Raw genomic sequence first — 17,142 nt, forward strand, 5'->3', positions numbered from 1 at the left:
AACAGAAGAAAAAGCAGTGACCTGTCAAAACGAAAGATGGCTAGAGTGGAATGAAAGCCCTCCTGTACTGGTTAAAATCAAATTGCCATCCACTTCATTTAAAGAGCTGCACAGATTGATTGCACGCTTGGTTGATCTGTGGAAAATGGTGTGTATGTGTGTGTGTGTGTGTGTGTGTGTGTGTGTGTGTGTGTGTGTGTGTGTGTGTGTGTGTGTGTGTGTGTGTGTGTGTGTGTGTGTGTGTGTGTAAATACATATTCTGTGTGTTGGGGACATCGTAGATGGGCCAGGAATCAGTTGTGTCCTGGGACTGTGGCGGAGAGTGCCTGCCGCCTGCTAGTCTGAGCATGCGGCCAGCAGATCTGTTTATTGTAGCCAGTGACGGTTTCCACAAGCCTAATGGGACTGACACCCCACTAATGATCTAAGCATGTACAAAACCACCTTCCACAGTTTGCAGACACTGCGCTACCACATAAAACTGCCTCAGACACAAGGCAAACAGCACATGCACTACTGCAACCATCTTGTTTAGATTTTTGTTTCCTTTCTCCCCTTGGTCACTTTTCCCTGCTGCAGTGTTGTTTGGTAGAAAATGCTCGTTCTCACCCAGCGTGAGGCGGCTTCCTTGTGCCTTAATGGGAGGTGAATGTGAAATGGACAATTTGAATTTCACAATAAAGGACAGCACCTTGAAAAGCACTTCTAAAGGCCGGCCTTTGCCGGTTTGCCTCCCCTTTGTTGCCAAATTAAAAGGACATGGTACATGTAATGTAATTACAGCTACGAGGGAGAAAAGGGAAGGAGGGAAAGGCAACACAGTGGTTAAGAGAGAGGACGGGGGTCTTAGGCACCAATTGAAATGACTGGGGGGACCTCAAGGGCCACCATGGTTCAAGGGCAAAGGGAGGCTCTCCCCCACACCGCACCTCGCCGCACACACACAAAAACATACGCACGCAAGAGTGAAAAGTGGAAGGAGAGGGTGTGAGGCCGTTGGCAGGCTGGCTTTGATCTGTCGGTGTGGAGAGATATCCGGCTCCCCTCGGATCAGAGTGCTCCTGTGCACACTGGGGCAGCCCCCCCTTTGCTGTCTGATTGACGGCTGCATGGCTACGGGACTGAATAATCCACTCTAATAAGATGTAGGAAATGGACCTCCAGCGTTTTCTCTGATCCAGTCTGTGGGACCACATTGACAGCTTCTCTGCTGCAGACCAGCTGCAAACCAGAGTGCAAAGTGTTAGCTTGTTGGCTTGAATTTAGTGTGTGACTTCAAAGAGGGGAAAATAAATTTTTGTTACTATTGCATTTTGTGTATAAAATATTTGGCAGTTTGGATTTAGTAAATTATAAGCATTTTAGGTTGAGAAGCAAAGACAATGATTCAACCTGTTATGCCCATTTTCTGGCCTTTGAGTAGGTCATTCTTACACATGGATATGCTTTGGCCTCAACCATTCTATTATAGCTTTGGCTGTATGTTTAGCATCATTGTTCTGTTGGGTGAACCTGTGCCCCAGTCCAAAGTCTTTTGAAGTTTCTAGCATGTTTTATTTCCATGATGGCCTTGTATTTAACCCCACCCATCTTGTCATCAAATGTGACCAGCTTCTCTTTGCCTTGGCAAGCATCCCACGGCATGATGCAGCCAAAACTAGATTTCTTAAAGAGGATGGTGTGATCGGATGATGTAGACTGTTTTTCACCACATATAGCATTTTGGATTTAGGCCAGAAAGTTACATTTTGGCCTTTACTGGCCAGAGCACCATCTTCCACATGTTTGCTCTGTGCACTACTTGGCTTAAGTAACAGCACTTCCAAAAACGTTTGTTGTGCACTTTGTGGGTTGCACGACTAAAATGATCCTGTTGACAGATTCTACCACCAGAGCCGTGGCTCTGGTGGTAGAATCTGGTGGATCAGAGTGTTGCTCTGGAGTTACCATGGGTTTCTTGGCTTCTTCTCTGTAATTTTAGGTAAACAGCCATGTGAGTTTTCAGTTGTGACAAACACTTTCCAATTCAAATGATGGATTGGAGGGTTCTCTGTGTTCTAAACATGGGATATTATTTTATAAACTAACCCTCCTTTAAACTTCTTCACCACTTTATCCCTGACCTGTCTAGTGTGTTCCTTGTTCTTCGTGATGCTGTTTGTTTTAGAATGCTCATTAACAAATGTTTGAAACCTTCACAGGAACAGCTGTATTTTTTACTGGGAGTCAATGTAACGCAGATGGACTCCTTTTACTATTCAGGTGATTTCTAAAGACAGTTAGTTGAAATGGATTTTAGTTAGAAGTATCAGAGTAAAAGGAGATAAAAACAGTTGTGTCAAGTTGTGTTTCAGATTCTTTTTTTATGAAGATTATGTAATATTTTCGTTCTACTTCACAATTATTGCCACTTTGGTTTGGTCTGTCGAATAAAATCTGATTAAAACACATATACGTTTGTTGTGCTAACAAGACTAAAAGTGGAAAAAAAATTGTGCTTCTGCAAGACACTTTACATTGTACTGTATAGTTTTTATTGCATTTTTCTCTGTTCTTAAAAGTGTGGACAGTGAACTTATTTTGATTAAAAGTCCTCATTGACTGACAACTTTTAACTTAGCCAGGAGCAGTGGAGCATTTGTTCTCATGCTGTTGTTCTCCTTCCTCTCTGTCAGAAACCAGGGACACCTGGATTAAAGATTACTTTATTCTGTTGTTCCATTCTGGCTTGTAGGCCATGAAATGTAAAAGCCTAAAGGCAAAGTTGGACACAGTCAGTTGTTGCTTAGCTGACCTTCTTCTGCCCCTTTCTATAATCATTAGTTGACTCCTAGCTGTTCTGGTTCTACCTATGAATGCCAAGGTCAAGCAGTTTTCAGGCTTCTTTTTAGTGCCTTACCCAGGGGCTTTTTTCCCTGATTTGCCAGTCGTGGTCAAGAGGAGTAGAGAGGTTCTCCAGTCCCGACGCACTGTCTGTGGTCTCTGTGTTCCCTGTGTAGTTAAACCACATAAAATTCCAGTTGTATAATTCATCTTGTAAATTATGTATTTGGACGGTTGAGGGAAAAAAGATGGGACATACTGAACAAGTAGCATTCTGGTTTCAGTTAAACTCACCTTTTTATACTTTTTCAAGATTTTCTTTTTTCCTGAGACATATATGTGAATTCTTTCATTGTGTTTATCCAGATGTAATGATGTTTAATCTAACTTTCAACAGTTTTACAGAGCAATCATCAGATTATTTTTCTGGTGGGACTTTTTCTTCAATGTCAGTACTTAAAAGGCAGCATACTTGAGCCAAGGTTTTACCCATTAATAAGAGTAACTGCCTATAATTAATGTCCTTCTTTGTCTTCACCAGCTGTTGTTAATGTGGACAACTCTGTGGTGGATTTGGAGACCATTGAGGCTTTATATGAAAACGTAAGAAGCTGTGTGGTTAAGATAAAAATACCGAGAAAGTAAAGACATATTTTTCCTATCACCATTTAACTTAAATAGCCTAATTTTCCAATAATTCTTCTAAGCTCAAATAGCTCTATTGAACAACAACTTCCTTGTTCTAACAGAGGGCCACCAGTGATGAGATTGACAAAATCTTGAAACATTATGAGACTTCGAAAGAAGATGAAATGAAACTTCTGGACAAACCTGAACAGTAAGAGTATTTTTATATATTTTTTGTACATGCTAATGTAAAAGGTCTCCTTTCTACCTTGGGTTCGTGTGCTTGTAGCAGTTTAATGATTCATAATAAGAGATGAACCTATATGAATTTTGTAGTTTCCTTTTTTTTTTTTTGTTTTTTTTTTTTTGTGTCCTGCCTGGCAGAGTAGCACTCAGAATTGTTGTCTGAGGGCCAAGAAGAAGCCCAACAGATTTATTTTCACAAGTGTAGCATTACGGTTTTCTCTATAATTCTCCGCTTGAAGTATATAAAAAACTTTATTAGAAATTTCTTTGGGGCGGCACTGTAGGGGCGAAAGCGCGCAACCATATACAAAGGCTACAGTCCTCGAATGGCAGCTGTCCCGGGTTCGAGTCCCGGACCCGGCGACATTTACCGAATGTCTCCCCCTCTCTCTACCCCTCTTTCCTGTCTACCTACTGTCAAAAAATGGAAAATAAACGCCACGAGAGGAGAGGAGAGGGTAAATACCTGAATCCAAACACGTGGATGTATATTTGAGTGTGCTTGTGTACATAAGGGTTCTCCATAAGAATATTAAATAGCGGGTGTGAGGGGCCACAGACCTGCCCCCCAGGACACAAGGCAGACACAAAGGAGATCGGAGCCACAGACATCCAAAGGTGTCTGGGAGCCCAGGGATGACCACCACCAATCATGAACCTGCCATGGACCCCGAGAACCAAGGGCACACCACCCTCTAGCAGAGGGCCGACAGAGCCAGGGGGCCCAGGCCCTATCAAGCAGCCATGGGGAGTGAGACTGCACATACCCTTGCACCAGCCCGTACATCGAGAACCACCAATGCGCAGAGACACTAGCCACCGGCAGGAAGTGTGACAAGGAGGAAATAGGCCCCACATTTGACGGGGGCCTAAGATGATCCAGAGAGGGGGCAGCCCAAGACCCAACCTGACAGAAAAAGAGGCACATACAGTCACAATCACACTTTCCCACCCTCATGCGTACATATACAAACACACACCCACACAACCAACGTAAGAACACAAGAATGAACGGCGTACACTCATTCGCACTACCCATATACACTCTTTACTAGGGCCGGCACCCCCCGAACCTGAACAACCAAGACACCATCCCCAACAAGCCAACCAGAGCTGCCCCTGGACCAACCCCTTAATGAACTCCAATCTCAACCCCATAAACCTCCCACCCCCCATGAACTCCAACATGAATTTCCCCACAGGGTCACCCCCAACTAGGACATAGATATTGAACATATGTCCCCGAACACAAATGCCATAAATCCCCTCCCCACAGGGGCACACCCCCATAAGAGAGCTCCACCCATGAAAAGCCGATGAAGACACATCCACACAGCACAAGCCCCACACACAGCCACCGTTCTGAGAACCCCTACTGTAAACCACCCCCCCACCACACAGCGAGCTGCGATGCAAGGCAACAGCCCTACTCAACGCCACCCCGGCCACCACACACGAGCGCAATTGAGCAGACACGACAGAGCCCCGTACCCACATCGGATGCCCCGACCCCATACCAAGACAGGGTCAGGCGACACACACCCAGGGCCAACGGCCCCCACCATGCCCCCGCAAATGCACAACAACACCACCACTTTAATGCCAGCTTGGGGAGAACCACCGACCAACTCAGCTCTACTGTCTCTGCCAGGCCAATCCAATGCCGGTGACCCCACAGTTTTTATGACACTCTGACCTGCCAATGTTGATTTCTCTTTGAGAATTATAAGGTAAGAAGATGCTCGGAAAGCATTAAAAAGCCATTCTTTTGTGAGATGCCGTAATTATTTCTAGCAGAAGCAGGTGCAACGTCACACCATGGTGTTAGGAAATGCTTTCCACGTTTGATACAAACACACAATGATTACAAAGTTTACATTTTAAGCTGTGTTTGGCTTCTTATATTAGCAGTTGACACAGTTAGCATAGCTAGAATTACCTTAACAGCAATCTACATGTGAATTCCTGAGAGGATATAGATCTTTACCTTAACGTAAAATCTGCCACATTTCCAAAAGTTCAGATTGGTAAAATGGAGCAACTTCGCTGTACTCTGCTGTAAGTCGTACTTACTCTTGCTTTGTCACAGCCTTAAAAAGCCAAAGACATCTTTCGACATGCCAAGAGAGTAGTTTCATTTCAAATAGCTTCTTAAGCTCCATGTTTCCTCTGACTTAATTTTTAATTACCTCGCTGTTACTGAAAATAGCCAGCTTTGAGTCTTTCTCCCTCAGCTGGAGCGTCCACACCAAAGAGTATTGTTATCATTGCAACCCGGTAGCGGTTACATATGATACTTTCGACGGGCTGGTAACTGGCCAAGGTCTGTCAAGCTAAAAATCATGCAATTGGCGTCATCATTCAAATTCTCATTTACAGTCATAACACTGAAATAATTTTTATATTTTCCTAAAGTCAGTTCCTAAAACTACAAGATATTAATGGGGGGTGCTTTAGGATTTCAGGCTGGAATTAAGTAGCTTTGGTCTGTTAACGTAACTTGGATCAATTGGTGCTGCTCAGCCTCACCTTCCCATTTCCATGTTTGACCAGAGCTGTCACTATAGCTGCCTGACTCATCCTTACTCAGTGTCTGCCTCTGTCAGCCGACCTTAATCACACAGGATGTTACCTCTCCGCTCCCCTCCAACACGGCACTGTTTACATAAGTCATCTTGCATCAGGCAGGATCTACCTTTGATCAGTCTCCATTCACCGCTCATTGCTCTCCCTCCACCCGACCCCCTTGGACCTTTCAAACCCAGCAGAGCAGCACCACTTATGACTATCAGCTGCCTGCCTGCCTATGAACAGCAACATTGACTCAACCAGCCAGTGTGGAGAAGCTCAACCTGCCAAGGCCCCAGAATAGTTCTTCCTGTTAGACATTTTGTTTAATTCTGCCATAACACATCAAACCCAATTTCTCCTCTCCCCACCTCCTCCCTTTGCTTCTCATCCTCTTTTGTTTTCCAGGTTTCTTTATGAGCTCTCCCAGATTCCTGACTTTGAAGGCAGAGCTCATTCCATGATCTTCCAATCAGTATTCCTTGATACTGTCTCCTCCTTACATCGCAAGGTGAAAATTATCTCCAACGTCTGCAAAGTAAGAGAATAACGCCAGCAAGTGCTGCCTCAAAAGTGACGTTAAGATACGTTGAAGGTTAGTAAACTGAAAAAGCTGTGTGCATGTTTCTACATTAGGACCTCCTTGGTTGTAATAGCCTGCGGGATGTGATGGGTCTCGTTCTGGCCTTTGGGAACTATATGAATGGAGGGAATAGGACAAGAGGTCAGGCCGATGGCTTTGGACTGGAGATCCTCCCAAAGCTAAAAGATGTCAAGAGCAGGGTATACAACCTTTTAGATTACTTCAATGATGTTGAATTAACATAATGGTTTGAGGCATCCTTATCATTTGTTGTTTTATTTTATCAGGACAATCACATCAATCTCGTGGATTATGTGGTTTTATACTACTTGCGAAATTTTGACAAAGTAAGTCTTACAACTCACTTAAAACCAAAAATGTTTCCCTTTTATTTTAATATTTAAAAAATATATACCTTTGTGTTTGTTTTTAGCATGCCGGTACAGATAAGAGTGTTTTTCCTTTGCCTGACCCTCAAGAATTCTTCCAGGCAGCACAGGTCAAGTTTGATGACCTTGCCAAAGACATGAGGAAACTAAAGCGGGATTTAACTGGTAGGACATGCCAAATGGTGTTAAAGACTTTATATGCAATATAATGTGTGCAGCATGGAGGTTTTTAACTATTGAATGCTGTCAAAACGTAGTCTACAGTGGCTTGCAAGTGTCTTAAAACCCCTTAAACGTTTTCACATTGTCACATCACAACCACCAACCTGTATGTATTTATCTAGGATTTAATAAGATAGAGCTACATAAAATATGACTTTTTCTACATGACAGTAGAGGGAAAACAATGATTAATTTGTTTTGTAAATTAAAGTCTGAAATGTGCAGTGTACATTTAGCCCCCTTCAATCTGATACCCTTATATAGGGATAAAGGTGTGGAGATGCTTAAAGCAGGTTTAGGTTATAAAACAAGAAACACATGCATGGGTAAGAATGACCTCAATTTCAATTGAGAATCTGTGGCAAAATAAAAATAAAAATCCATCCAATCTGACTGAGCCTGAGATGCTTTGCAAAGAATAGTTTGACAAAAATGTCTATTTCTAGATGTGCAAAGGTAGTGTACACACGCAAAAGAACTGGGTAGTTTTACAAAATATAGATTCAGGGGGAACAGTGAAAATTAGCGCTTTGTTTAACACATTTTTGACTCCAACACACAGCAAATTTGTGCCTATAATAACTAAGCAAAAGCAAGCAAATTGTTCCACCTTTTCTTGGGACTGTTTCCAAATCGTAGCAAAACAAACGCAGAAGCACATTTAGGCACTTTCACATGAGACCATGTCAAAAGTTACTGCTTAGGTCATCTTTGTGTCGTCGTAAATCAGTCAGTGTAATTGTATACATTACCATCTGTCACCAGTGCAGTTTAAATGTAAATGTACTTCCCATGGACTCTTCCTGCTTTGAGAGCTTTGTGTGTATATTTAGAACCCTGGAAGGCCTTCGGCAACTTTTCCCAGTTTCCAGACACTGTTTTGTTTTTGGCCGGCATGTCATCGTCTTGCTGCAGCTTCCTCTGTTCTGGCACTGATGGCAGTATGTTTAGCAGCAGCATTTTCATGTCTTTGGTACGAGTAAGAAAAACATTCCCATTCAGTGAGAAACCTTCACAGCAACAGTTGGTGGATAAATAAACACATACACTTTTGATGTTCTGTGTTTGCCTTGTCCTAAGCCGCCAAGACGCTCAGTTACTCAAACAGCCATCCAGTTAGTATTGGCCAGGGCGATGCGGAGGTTAAAGGAGATGCCCCTCAGTGCCCCTTATGTCTGTCGTTATTTAAATCAAGCAATAATACGGCATATGAAAGCAATTAGATATGCTCCACTTTGCTGTTAAAGGCCCTCTCTTCTCTGACCCGAGGGAGAAATACAAAGAGTCTACTAAAGTACCCAGACCCACCTCAAGCTATCACTCATTTAATAGGAAAAATGGAAGACCCGAAGACAATAAATGCAACATAAAGGCCCTCGTATTTGATCTCTGCTGCAGCGCAGTCTGGCACAGTAGTCCTCAGGGTATTAGCATCACAGGCTGGGCGCTGGATTCTGGACGTTTGGTGAGCTCCACCTATGACTCCAACCATTTTATCCTCTCCAGCCGCCTGGAATAAATATTTATGCCTGACTATTATAAACCAGCCCAAAGAACACAACTGGTCCTAATTATAAGTCTAACACAGATCACTTCCATCCACAACAAGACACTCAGGTTGAATCCCATTTCACCCCTCGTCCTCTACCCTATATTAATAAGGGGTTTGGGTCCCAATGTATAAACTGATGTTTTTTAGCAGCTCACTTGAAGTGGATAGCAGCAGGGCTTACAAATCCACTGACAAATGTAAGTGTCCCAAGGCATTATATCCAGTATCACTGGTAATTATTGTTAATTAGCATAAAAAAAAGCAAAAACAGTACATTTTAATCTAAACAATTTTTATAAGCATTACAACCACCAAAATGTGTAGTTTAAAGCATAACATTGTTTTTCTCAACAAGAAAAGAAAAAAGAGATTAAAAAACAAAGTTAAATTAGGGAAGTTCTTTAACCCAATTTATGTATTTTCTGGACCGATTCTGATTTTTATTCATTTTAGCTGTGCACTTTTTCTGGCTTTTGCAGTGACGGAAATTAATGTGCGTGCTTTTTTTTCTACACTTAGTTGTGCTTGTAGTAATATGGCAGCAGCCCACTGGCTTTCTTTCTTAATGCAGAAGTCAGCAAATGGAAAAGTAGAGATGGGTTAGCCCAAGAAAAATTTTGAAGGTTAAAGTAGAACCTGTCTCTAAAAATAGAGAACAATAGGGGTGGAGCGCTGGTGGTGTAGGTGGTTAAGCCCATACGGAGGCTATAGTCCTCGACGCGGCTGGCCTGGAGTCCTGGCACCCGGCGACATTTGCCGCATGTCTTCCCCTCTCTCCACCATCATTTCCTGTCTGTCTACTGTCAAAAAAATACTGGTAAAAATAAAGGCCACCGGTGCCGCAAAAAAAAAAAAGAGAAGAATAGAGAGAAGTCATGAAAGATTTTTGTACAGATTGGACTTACTGGTGTAAAAAATCACTGCAGAATATTTGTTAGATGCTTCGTTACTTCCTGAAACTTAAGGAAGGAAATTGATTATTAAAAAACCAAGTTTGAAAGATCCACCAGGATACTGATTACTAACTGCCCATCAACTTTATGGGTTTTGTGTCATTACAAAAAATTCAAATTAAGCTGGTGAAAATATTTAAGCTGTTTCAAAAAGTTAAAGTGTGGCATCCATTTGTATTAAGTCCCCTTAATTCTTCCACCCCTAAATAAAGTCCATTACTTTTAAAAAACACATTATCAGTCAATAGACTCCACCTGTGTTTAATTTATTCTCAGTTTAAATACAGCTGTTCTGTGAAGGCCTCAGAGGTTTGTTAGTTACCATTAGTGAACAAACTACTTCATTAAGATCAAGGAACCCAGCAGACAGGTAAGGAAAAAAGTTGTGGAGAATTTTAAAGCGGGGTTAGGTTATAAAACAAGATCCCAAGCTTTAAACACATGCAAAGCAAAGCACTGTTCAATTCATTGCCGCCAAAGAAGGAAAGGCTAAGGCACAACTGCAAATCTACCAACCTAAACCAACAGGCTGAAGAAGCAACCAAGAAGCTCATGATAATTCTGAAAGAGCTTCAGAGATCCCCAGCTCAGGTGGGGATCTCTTTGGATGAGTATTAGTTGTGTTTGTACTATTCTAGCCATTATGAAAGATTTTTTAGAAGATCACTGAACTGGTGAAAGAAAGCTAAAATAATTCCCCTCTGTGGTTTGCCAAAAGCTATGTTAGGTACACAGAAGCATGTGAAAACAGGTGTTCTGGTCAAATAAGGACAAAATAGTACCTTTTGGCCTACTTGCAAAATGCTATGTGTAGCTAAAACTAATGCCTTGAAAACACCTTGCCCAATGGACAAATTGGTGGTGGCAGCATCATACTGCATCATCTACAGCAATTATGCCCAACTTTGTGTCGGTCTGTCACATAAAATCCCATGCAGTTAGATGGGTTTTCTGTCAGCTTCTTTAAGTAGTGTCTCATATCTCAGGGACATATTTTAACAGCCACCTGAATGAAGTGACAAGGAAAAGGTGAAGAGTACGATGGGGAGCCCTTGGAAATATGGTTCTGCTTCAAGATCAAGATTAACTTTATTGTCCCCACGGGGCAATTTGTTTTGCATCCAGCAAAGAACAAATGAAAGAAAAGTACAAATACAACTGACATAAATACCGAAATAACCACATCGTTCATGATACAAACATAGGCTACTACAGTCTATGTTTGGGCCTGTCAGGTCAAATTATTAATAAGGATGACACTAACAGGGGAAAGTGAACATGTGTAGCTGTTTGTAGTGCGCTTTATGACTATGTATCTGCGAGCTCATGGCAGCGACCAGTAATTGCAGTAAAAAGGGTGGTTTGGGTCAGCAGGGGTAGTTCTGGCCTTGTATGAAAACTGGTTCTGTAGAGCTGAGGGAGCTCTACACAACTTATTCCTATAGTTTTGATGAACATCTTTATAATGCTGTTTATTCTGTAGTTACTTTTTAGGGGTTAGGGTCTCAGATCAACAAATAAAAGAAAATGTTACAGTTGACTCAATAAAACAGGCATAAAACATTTTCATAAAAAGGCAGTCAACATTAAAAACTCTCAATTTCCGATAAAAACACATACACTGGTTGTCAGGATCTGGGTTTGTGTTTTTGTGCTTGCTACATGTGCTCATTCTCAGGTGGTGCTGGAGCTCTCAGGCGTGCTGGGTGACAGGTGCGACTTATTCCACTGATTGCCAGGAGGAGTACTTAAGCAGGAGGCTGCCAGCACTTCAATGCGAGAGTGTTTTGCCACAGTGATTTTGAAAGCCTAAGCTTTGGATCTATGTCACTGAGTTTACTGGACTACGTTTCTGAAAGTTACTCTGGAGGATCAAGCCTGTCTTCGTTCTGAGGATTCCTATCCTGTGATCTACCTTCGTTTGGATTCGCATCAAGCTGGCAACTTCCTGTCCTCTTCGTCTCCTGAGCCAAGCCACAAGCGTACCCTGTCCACCCTCCAACGTAAGCCACCGCACATCGAACTTGTTTACGGTAGCCTGAGCTCCACAGAACAGCACCAAGTGAACTCTCTACGGATATACCTGCTTAAGACCTGGATCCTGAATCTCATTCCCCCTGGCGACCTGACCATCATAACTCAGTAAGCCGATCTCTGTATCAAAATAACTATTTGCTCTTAGTTTCGTTTTTCCCTCCGTTACTCGTACTCATCCATTCTCTTCACTTCTCTCCTTACAGTGAGATATTTTGTACGTTCTGTTCCTGACTATATCTTCAATGAACAACCTTTATTTTACTTCCTCCTCCTGAGTGTCCTCTGTATGTGGGTCTGAGCTATTTTCGAACATAATGACAGAACACTCTCGCCAACAAGAACCAGCAGAAGCACTCAGGAGGACTCTCTCTGAACAGGCTAACCAGATCCAGTTTCATGATTCCTCTCTTCATTCCCCTACAGAACAGCAACGTCAAACCAACCTACAGATAGAACAGATCGCCACCATGTTATAACAAATGCTAGGTACTTCATCCACCACTCCTCCAGATGGCGCTTCTGCATTTCCGGAATCCTTTCAGTCACCCCATTTTCGTGACGTCACATCCCCTAGTCCGGAGAAATTCTATGGTGAGGTAGGAAATTGTGGGGGTTTTTTGCTTCAGTGTTCTTTGGTGTTTAACCGGTCCCCCCACTCTTTTTCTCATGATAATGTAAAGATATTATATATAATTGGATTACTGACCGGCAAAGCTTTGTAGTGGGCTGAAGCCCGTTTCCTGATTGCAGGGAGTTTGGTTGTACTTGATAATTTCGTTAAAGAATTTAGAAAGACTTTTTCACCTGTATTAGACAAATCCAGTGCTGGCTGACGTTTAAGGGCCTTAAAACAACGTCACAGACCCATTACTGAGTTTTCTATTGAATTCCGTACATTAGCAGCTATATCTGGCTGGAATAATGAGGCTCTAAAGACTACCTTTTTGCACGCCTTAGACGATCCTCTAAAGGATGAATTAACCGTGGTAGAGGAGCCTCCTACTTTAGATGAGGTTATTTCATTAGCAACTAGGATAGATAACAGAATAAGAGAAAGAAGAAGAGCCTGAGCAGAAAGGTCATATTTTCACCCCCAGTTGAGGAGTAATTCTCCATCCGTTGTCAAGGCCTCCTCACAACAATCAGCTACCGAACCCGAGCCCATGCTGTTAGGAGGAACCCGCTTATCTTTTGAAGAAAGACAAAGACGAAGAGTTTCTAGGCAGTGTTTTTACGGTGGTTCTGCAGATCATTTCGTAGCAACCTGTCCTGCCTGCCCTGGGCCATTAAAAGACAAGGTCCACCGGCTTTGAAGGGGGGGTTGGTGGACCAAGCTCAGAATAGTAAAGCCCCCAGATTCAGCTTACCTGCGACTCTTTTAGTGGGTCAGCGTACATTGACTGTATCTGCACTTATAGACTCCGGCTGCGAACAGAATCTCATAGATCTGGATTTGGTAAATCAGGCAGGAATAGAAGTGGAGTCCCTTGAATCACCACGTTCAGTTTTAGCTTTAGACGGAAAGAGACTACAACAGATAACACAACAAACCAAGCCAGTGGAACTACTGTTATCTGGCAATCACAGGGAAAATACGTAATTTTTTGTATTTCTAGTATCTCAAGGTTCTCTGGTTTTAGGATTCCCCTGGTTACAACAACATAATCCACATCTAAACTGGTCAAGGTGCCGTATAGAGTCCTGGTCCGCTAACTGCCATTCATCTTGTCTAAGATCAGCGTTCACACCAAATCTACCCCCACAGGCTAGCAGTGAAGACGAAGGAATCAATTTGACTCATGTACCTCAAGAATACCATGACTTGAAGGGAGTGTTTAGCAAGAATAAGGCTCTATCATTACCTCCTCACAGACCCTATGATTGTGCAATTAACCTTCTCCCCGGCACACCTTTGCCCTCTAGCAGACTCTACAACATTTCACGTCCTGAGCAGAAATCTATGGAAGACTATATTAATGATTCCTTATCAGCAGGTACTATTTGTCCTTCCTCATCACCACTATGGGCGGGTTTATTTTTTGTAGGGAAGAAGGATGGTTCATTGCGTCCCTTTATAGACTATAGGGGTTTAAATCAGATCACCATTAAGAATAAGTACCCACTTCCCCTCATCACTTCTGCTTTTGAACCCGTTTATGGTGCCACGGTTTTACCTAAATTGGATCTTCGTAACGCTTACCACTTGGTCAGGATCCGCCAGGGGGATGAGTGGAAGACGGCCTTTAAAACGGCGTTGAGTCATTTCGAGTATTTGGTCATGCCTTTTGGACTGTGTAATGCTCCTGCGGTTTTTCAAGCTTTGGTCAACAACAATCTCAGGGATTTTTTTTAACATTTTCGTCTTCGTATATTTAGACGATATTCTGATTTACTCTAAGAATATGCAGGAGCATCGCAAACACGTTCGCTAGGTTCTTCAACGTCTCCTGGAGAACCGCCTGTTCGTAAAAGCCGAGAAGTGTGAGTTTCACCAGTGATCAGTTACCTTCCTGGGCTACATCCTTGAGGGTGGACAGGTACGTTCTGATCCAGAGAAAATAAGAGCTGTACTAGAATGGCCGGTGCCGGACTCACGGATTTTGTTACTGGTCTTCCCCTCTCTTCTGGTATGACAACTATTCTCACTATTGTAGACCGTTTTTCTAAAGCCTGCCATCTCATCCCTCTCAGAAAACTTCCTTCAGCCCTTCAAACCGCCAAACTCCTCACTAAACACGTCTTTCGTCTCCATGGAATTCCACAGGACATTTTGTCTGACCGAGGTCCACAGTTCATTTCGCAGGTTTGGAAACAATTTTGTTTAGCTCTCGGAGCCAAGATTTCATTAACTTCAGGTTGCCACCCACAGTCTAATGGTCAGACCGAAAGATTAAATCAGCAGCTAGAATCAATCCTACGATGTCTCACGTCCACTAACCCTTCTGACTGGTTAGCATATCTACCTTGGGTAGAGTATGCTTTAAATTCTCACATCTCTGGCACTGGACGTTCGCCTTTTGAAGCCTCATTGGGCTATCAGTCACCCTTGTTTGCTGCTGATGAAAGAGAAATCACTGTGTCATCCGTCAACCAACATGTCCGCCGCTGTAAGACCATTTGGAGCTCAACTGTCCAGAGCCTCGATCGCACTACAGATCAAAACAAGCGTTTTGCCGACCGCAAACGCAGACCTGCACCGGAGTATCGACCTGGACAAAAGATTTGGTTGTCGGCACGTGATGTGCCCCTTAAATCCATGTCTAGGAAGCTTTCGCCTCATTTCATTGGACCCTATGAGATTGAGACGGTAATTAGTCCGTCTGCTGTTCGTCTCCTGCAAGTCTTCGTATCCATCCCACATTCCATGTTTCCCAGATAAAACCAGTGGTTCATTTGTGACTCTTCCCTTATCGATGATTACTGTGCTTCCCTACCTTCTACGTCTTCTAGGCTGCCAGGAGGCAGCCGTCGAGGGGGGATGATGTCAGGATCTGGGTTTGTGTTTTTTCACTTGCTACATGTGCTGGGTGACAGGTGCGACTTATTCCACAGATTGCCAGGAGGAGTACTTAAGCAGGAGGCTGCCAGCACTTCAATGTGAGAGTGTTTTGCCACAGTGATTTTGAAAGCCTAAGCTTTGGATCTATGTCACTGAGTTTACTGGACTACGTTTCTGAAAGTTACTCTGCAGGATCAAGCCTGTCTTCGTTCTGAGGATTCCTATCCTGGGATCTACCTTCGTTTGGATTCGCATCAAGCTGGCAGCTTCCTGTCCTCTTCGTCTACTGAGCCAAGCCACAAGCATACCCTGTCCACCCTCCAACGTAAGCCACCGCACATCGAACTTGTTTACGGTAACCTGAGCTCCACAGAACAGCACCAAGTGAACTCTCTATGGATATACCTGCTTAAGACCTGGATCCTGAATCTCATTCCCCCTGGCGACCTGACCATCATAACTCAGTAAGCCGATCTCTGTATCAAAATAACTATTTGCTCTTAGTTTCGTTTTTCCCTCCATTACCCGTACTCATCCATTCTCTTCACTTCTCTCCTTACAGTGAGATATTTCGTACGTTCCGTTCCTGACTATCTTCAATAAACAACCTTTATTTTACTTCCTCCTCCTGAGTGTTCTCTGTATGTGGGTCCGAGCTATTTTCGAAAGTAATGACAATGGTGAGCCTTAGCGCAGACCGCATCTGTATTAACCTCAAAGGTCAAGCGTTTATTGACAATTGTACCAAGGTATTTGTAATATTGTTCAACTTCCAACAGTCTGTCCATAAATAAAAACTGGAGGGCACGGTGGAGGCCAGTAAAATCCTTAACCACAGAGCCATGGTCCAAGTCCTGGTCATCACAATCACAGAGTTATCAGCAAACTTTATGATGTGTCTGTCCTCATTTTGACTCTGGCACTCATTAGTATAAAATGAATACAAGTGGTGAAAGGACACAGCATGTGTGGGGAACCGATGGAAGATAAAAGTACATCAGATAAAACACCACTAACCCCTCTGTTTGTTAAAAAAAAATCAGTCAGCCAGCAAACTAGATCCAGGTTAATGTGGTAACTGTTCATGAGAAGAGCAGCTACAATATGGGGTTGTATGGAGTTAAAAACTGAGGAAAAATCTATAAAAAGCAAGCAAATAAAAGGATTTGCCCAATCCAAAAGACCCAAAACAAGATGAAGTAGAGTGTTGAAAGCATCACCAACACTCTTGCTTGCTCGATAAGCAAACTTTAAAGGGCCTAAACTGCTCCGAGTGTCTCTCAAGATCTCAGCTTTTCAATCTTTTCAAAATACCTCATAATGAGTGAGGTAAGATCAAGATGATAAAAACCATTTGCATCTTTGGGGATTTACAGTTTGACAAAGGAACAATTCTTGAATCTTTCCAGAGACTGGGCACTGTGGAGTTAGAGAGACTTTGTTAAGATAATAGAAAAAGGGCCAGCCAGCTGTTTGGCACAGTTCTTTTAACGTCTGACCCCAGAGTTACAGCATCTGGGCCAGGACTTTTCCTCTCTTTTACTCTCCTAAGGAGTTTAGAAATTATGCCACTAAAGTGTCCGTTTGTGCTAAAACGGCTATAAAAAAAGATTCAAGTAATTACCAACTTCTAAATCTGACTT

General features: G+C 42.8%; 1 protein-coding gene across 1 annotated transcript in view; it reads left to right on the forward strand.

Moving 5' to 3' along the window:
- LOC124855600 (formin-1-like) overlaps positions 1–17,142 on the forward strand; it is an 89,685-nt gene that overhangs the window by 42,082 nt on the left and 30,461 nt on the right. Inside the window, exons 9-14 of the mRNA XM_047345571.1 lie at positions 3,365–3,426; positions 3,573–3,661; positions 6,673–6,802; positions 6,901–7,047; positions 7,135–7,194; positions 7,281–7,401. Coding sequence (XP_047201527.1) covers positions 3,365–3,426; positions 3,573–3,661; positions 6,673–6,802; positions 6,901–7,047; positions 7,135–7,194; positions 7,281–7,401 — 609 coding nt within the window. The remainder of the gene's footprint in view (positions 1–3,364; positions 3,427–3,572; positions 3,662–6,672; positions 6,803–6,900; positions 7,048–7,134; positions 7,195–7,280; positions 7,402–17,142) is intronic.

The sequence above is a fragment of the Girardinichthys multiradiatus genome, chromosome 19 (assembly GCF_021462225.1).
Source record: "Girardinichthys multiradiatus isolate DD_20200921_A chromosome 19, DD_fGirMul_XY1, whole genome shotgun sequence".
NCBI lineage: Eukaryota > Metazoa > Chordata > Actinopteri > Cyprinodontiformes > Goodeidae > Girardinichthys > Girardinichthys multiradiatus.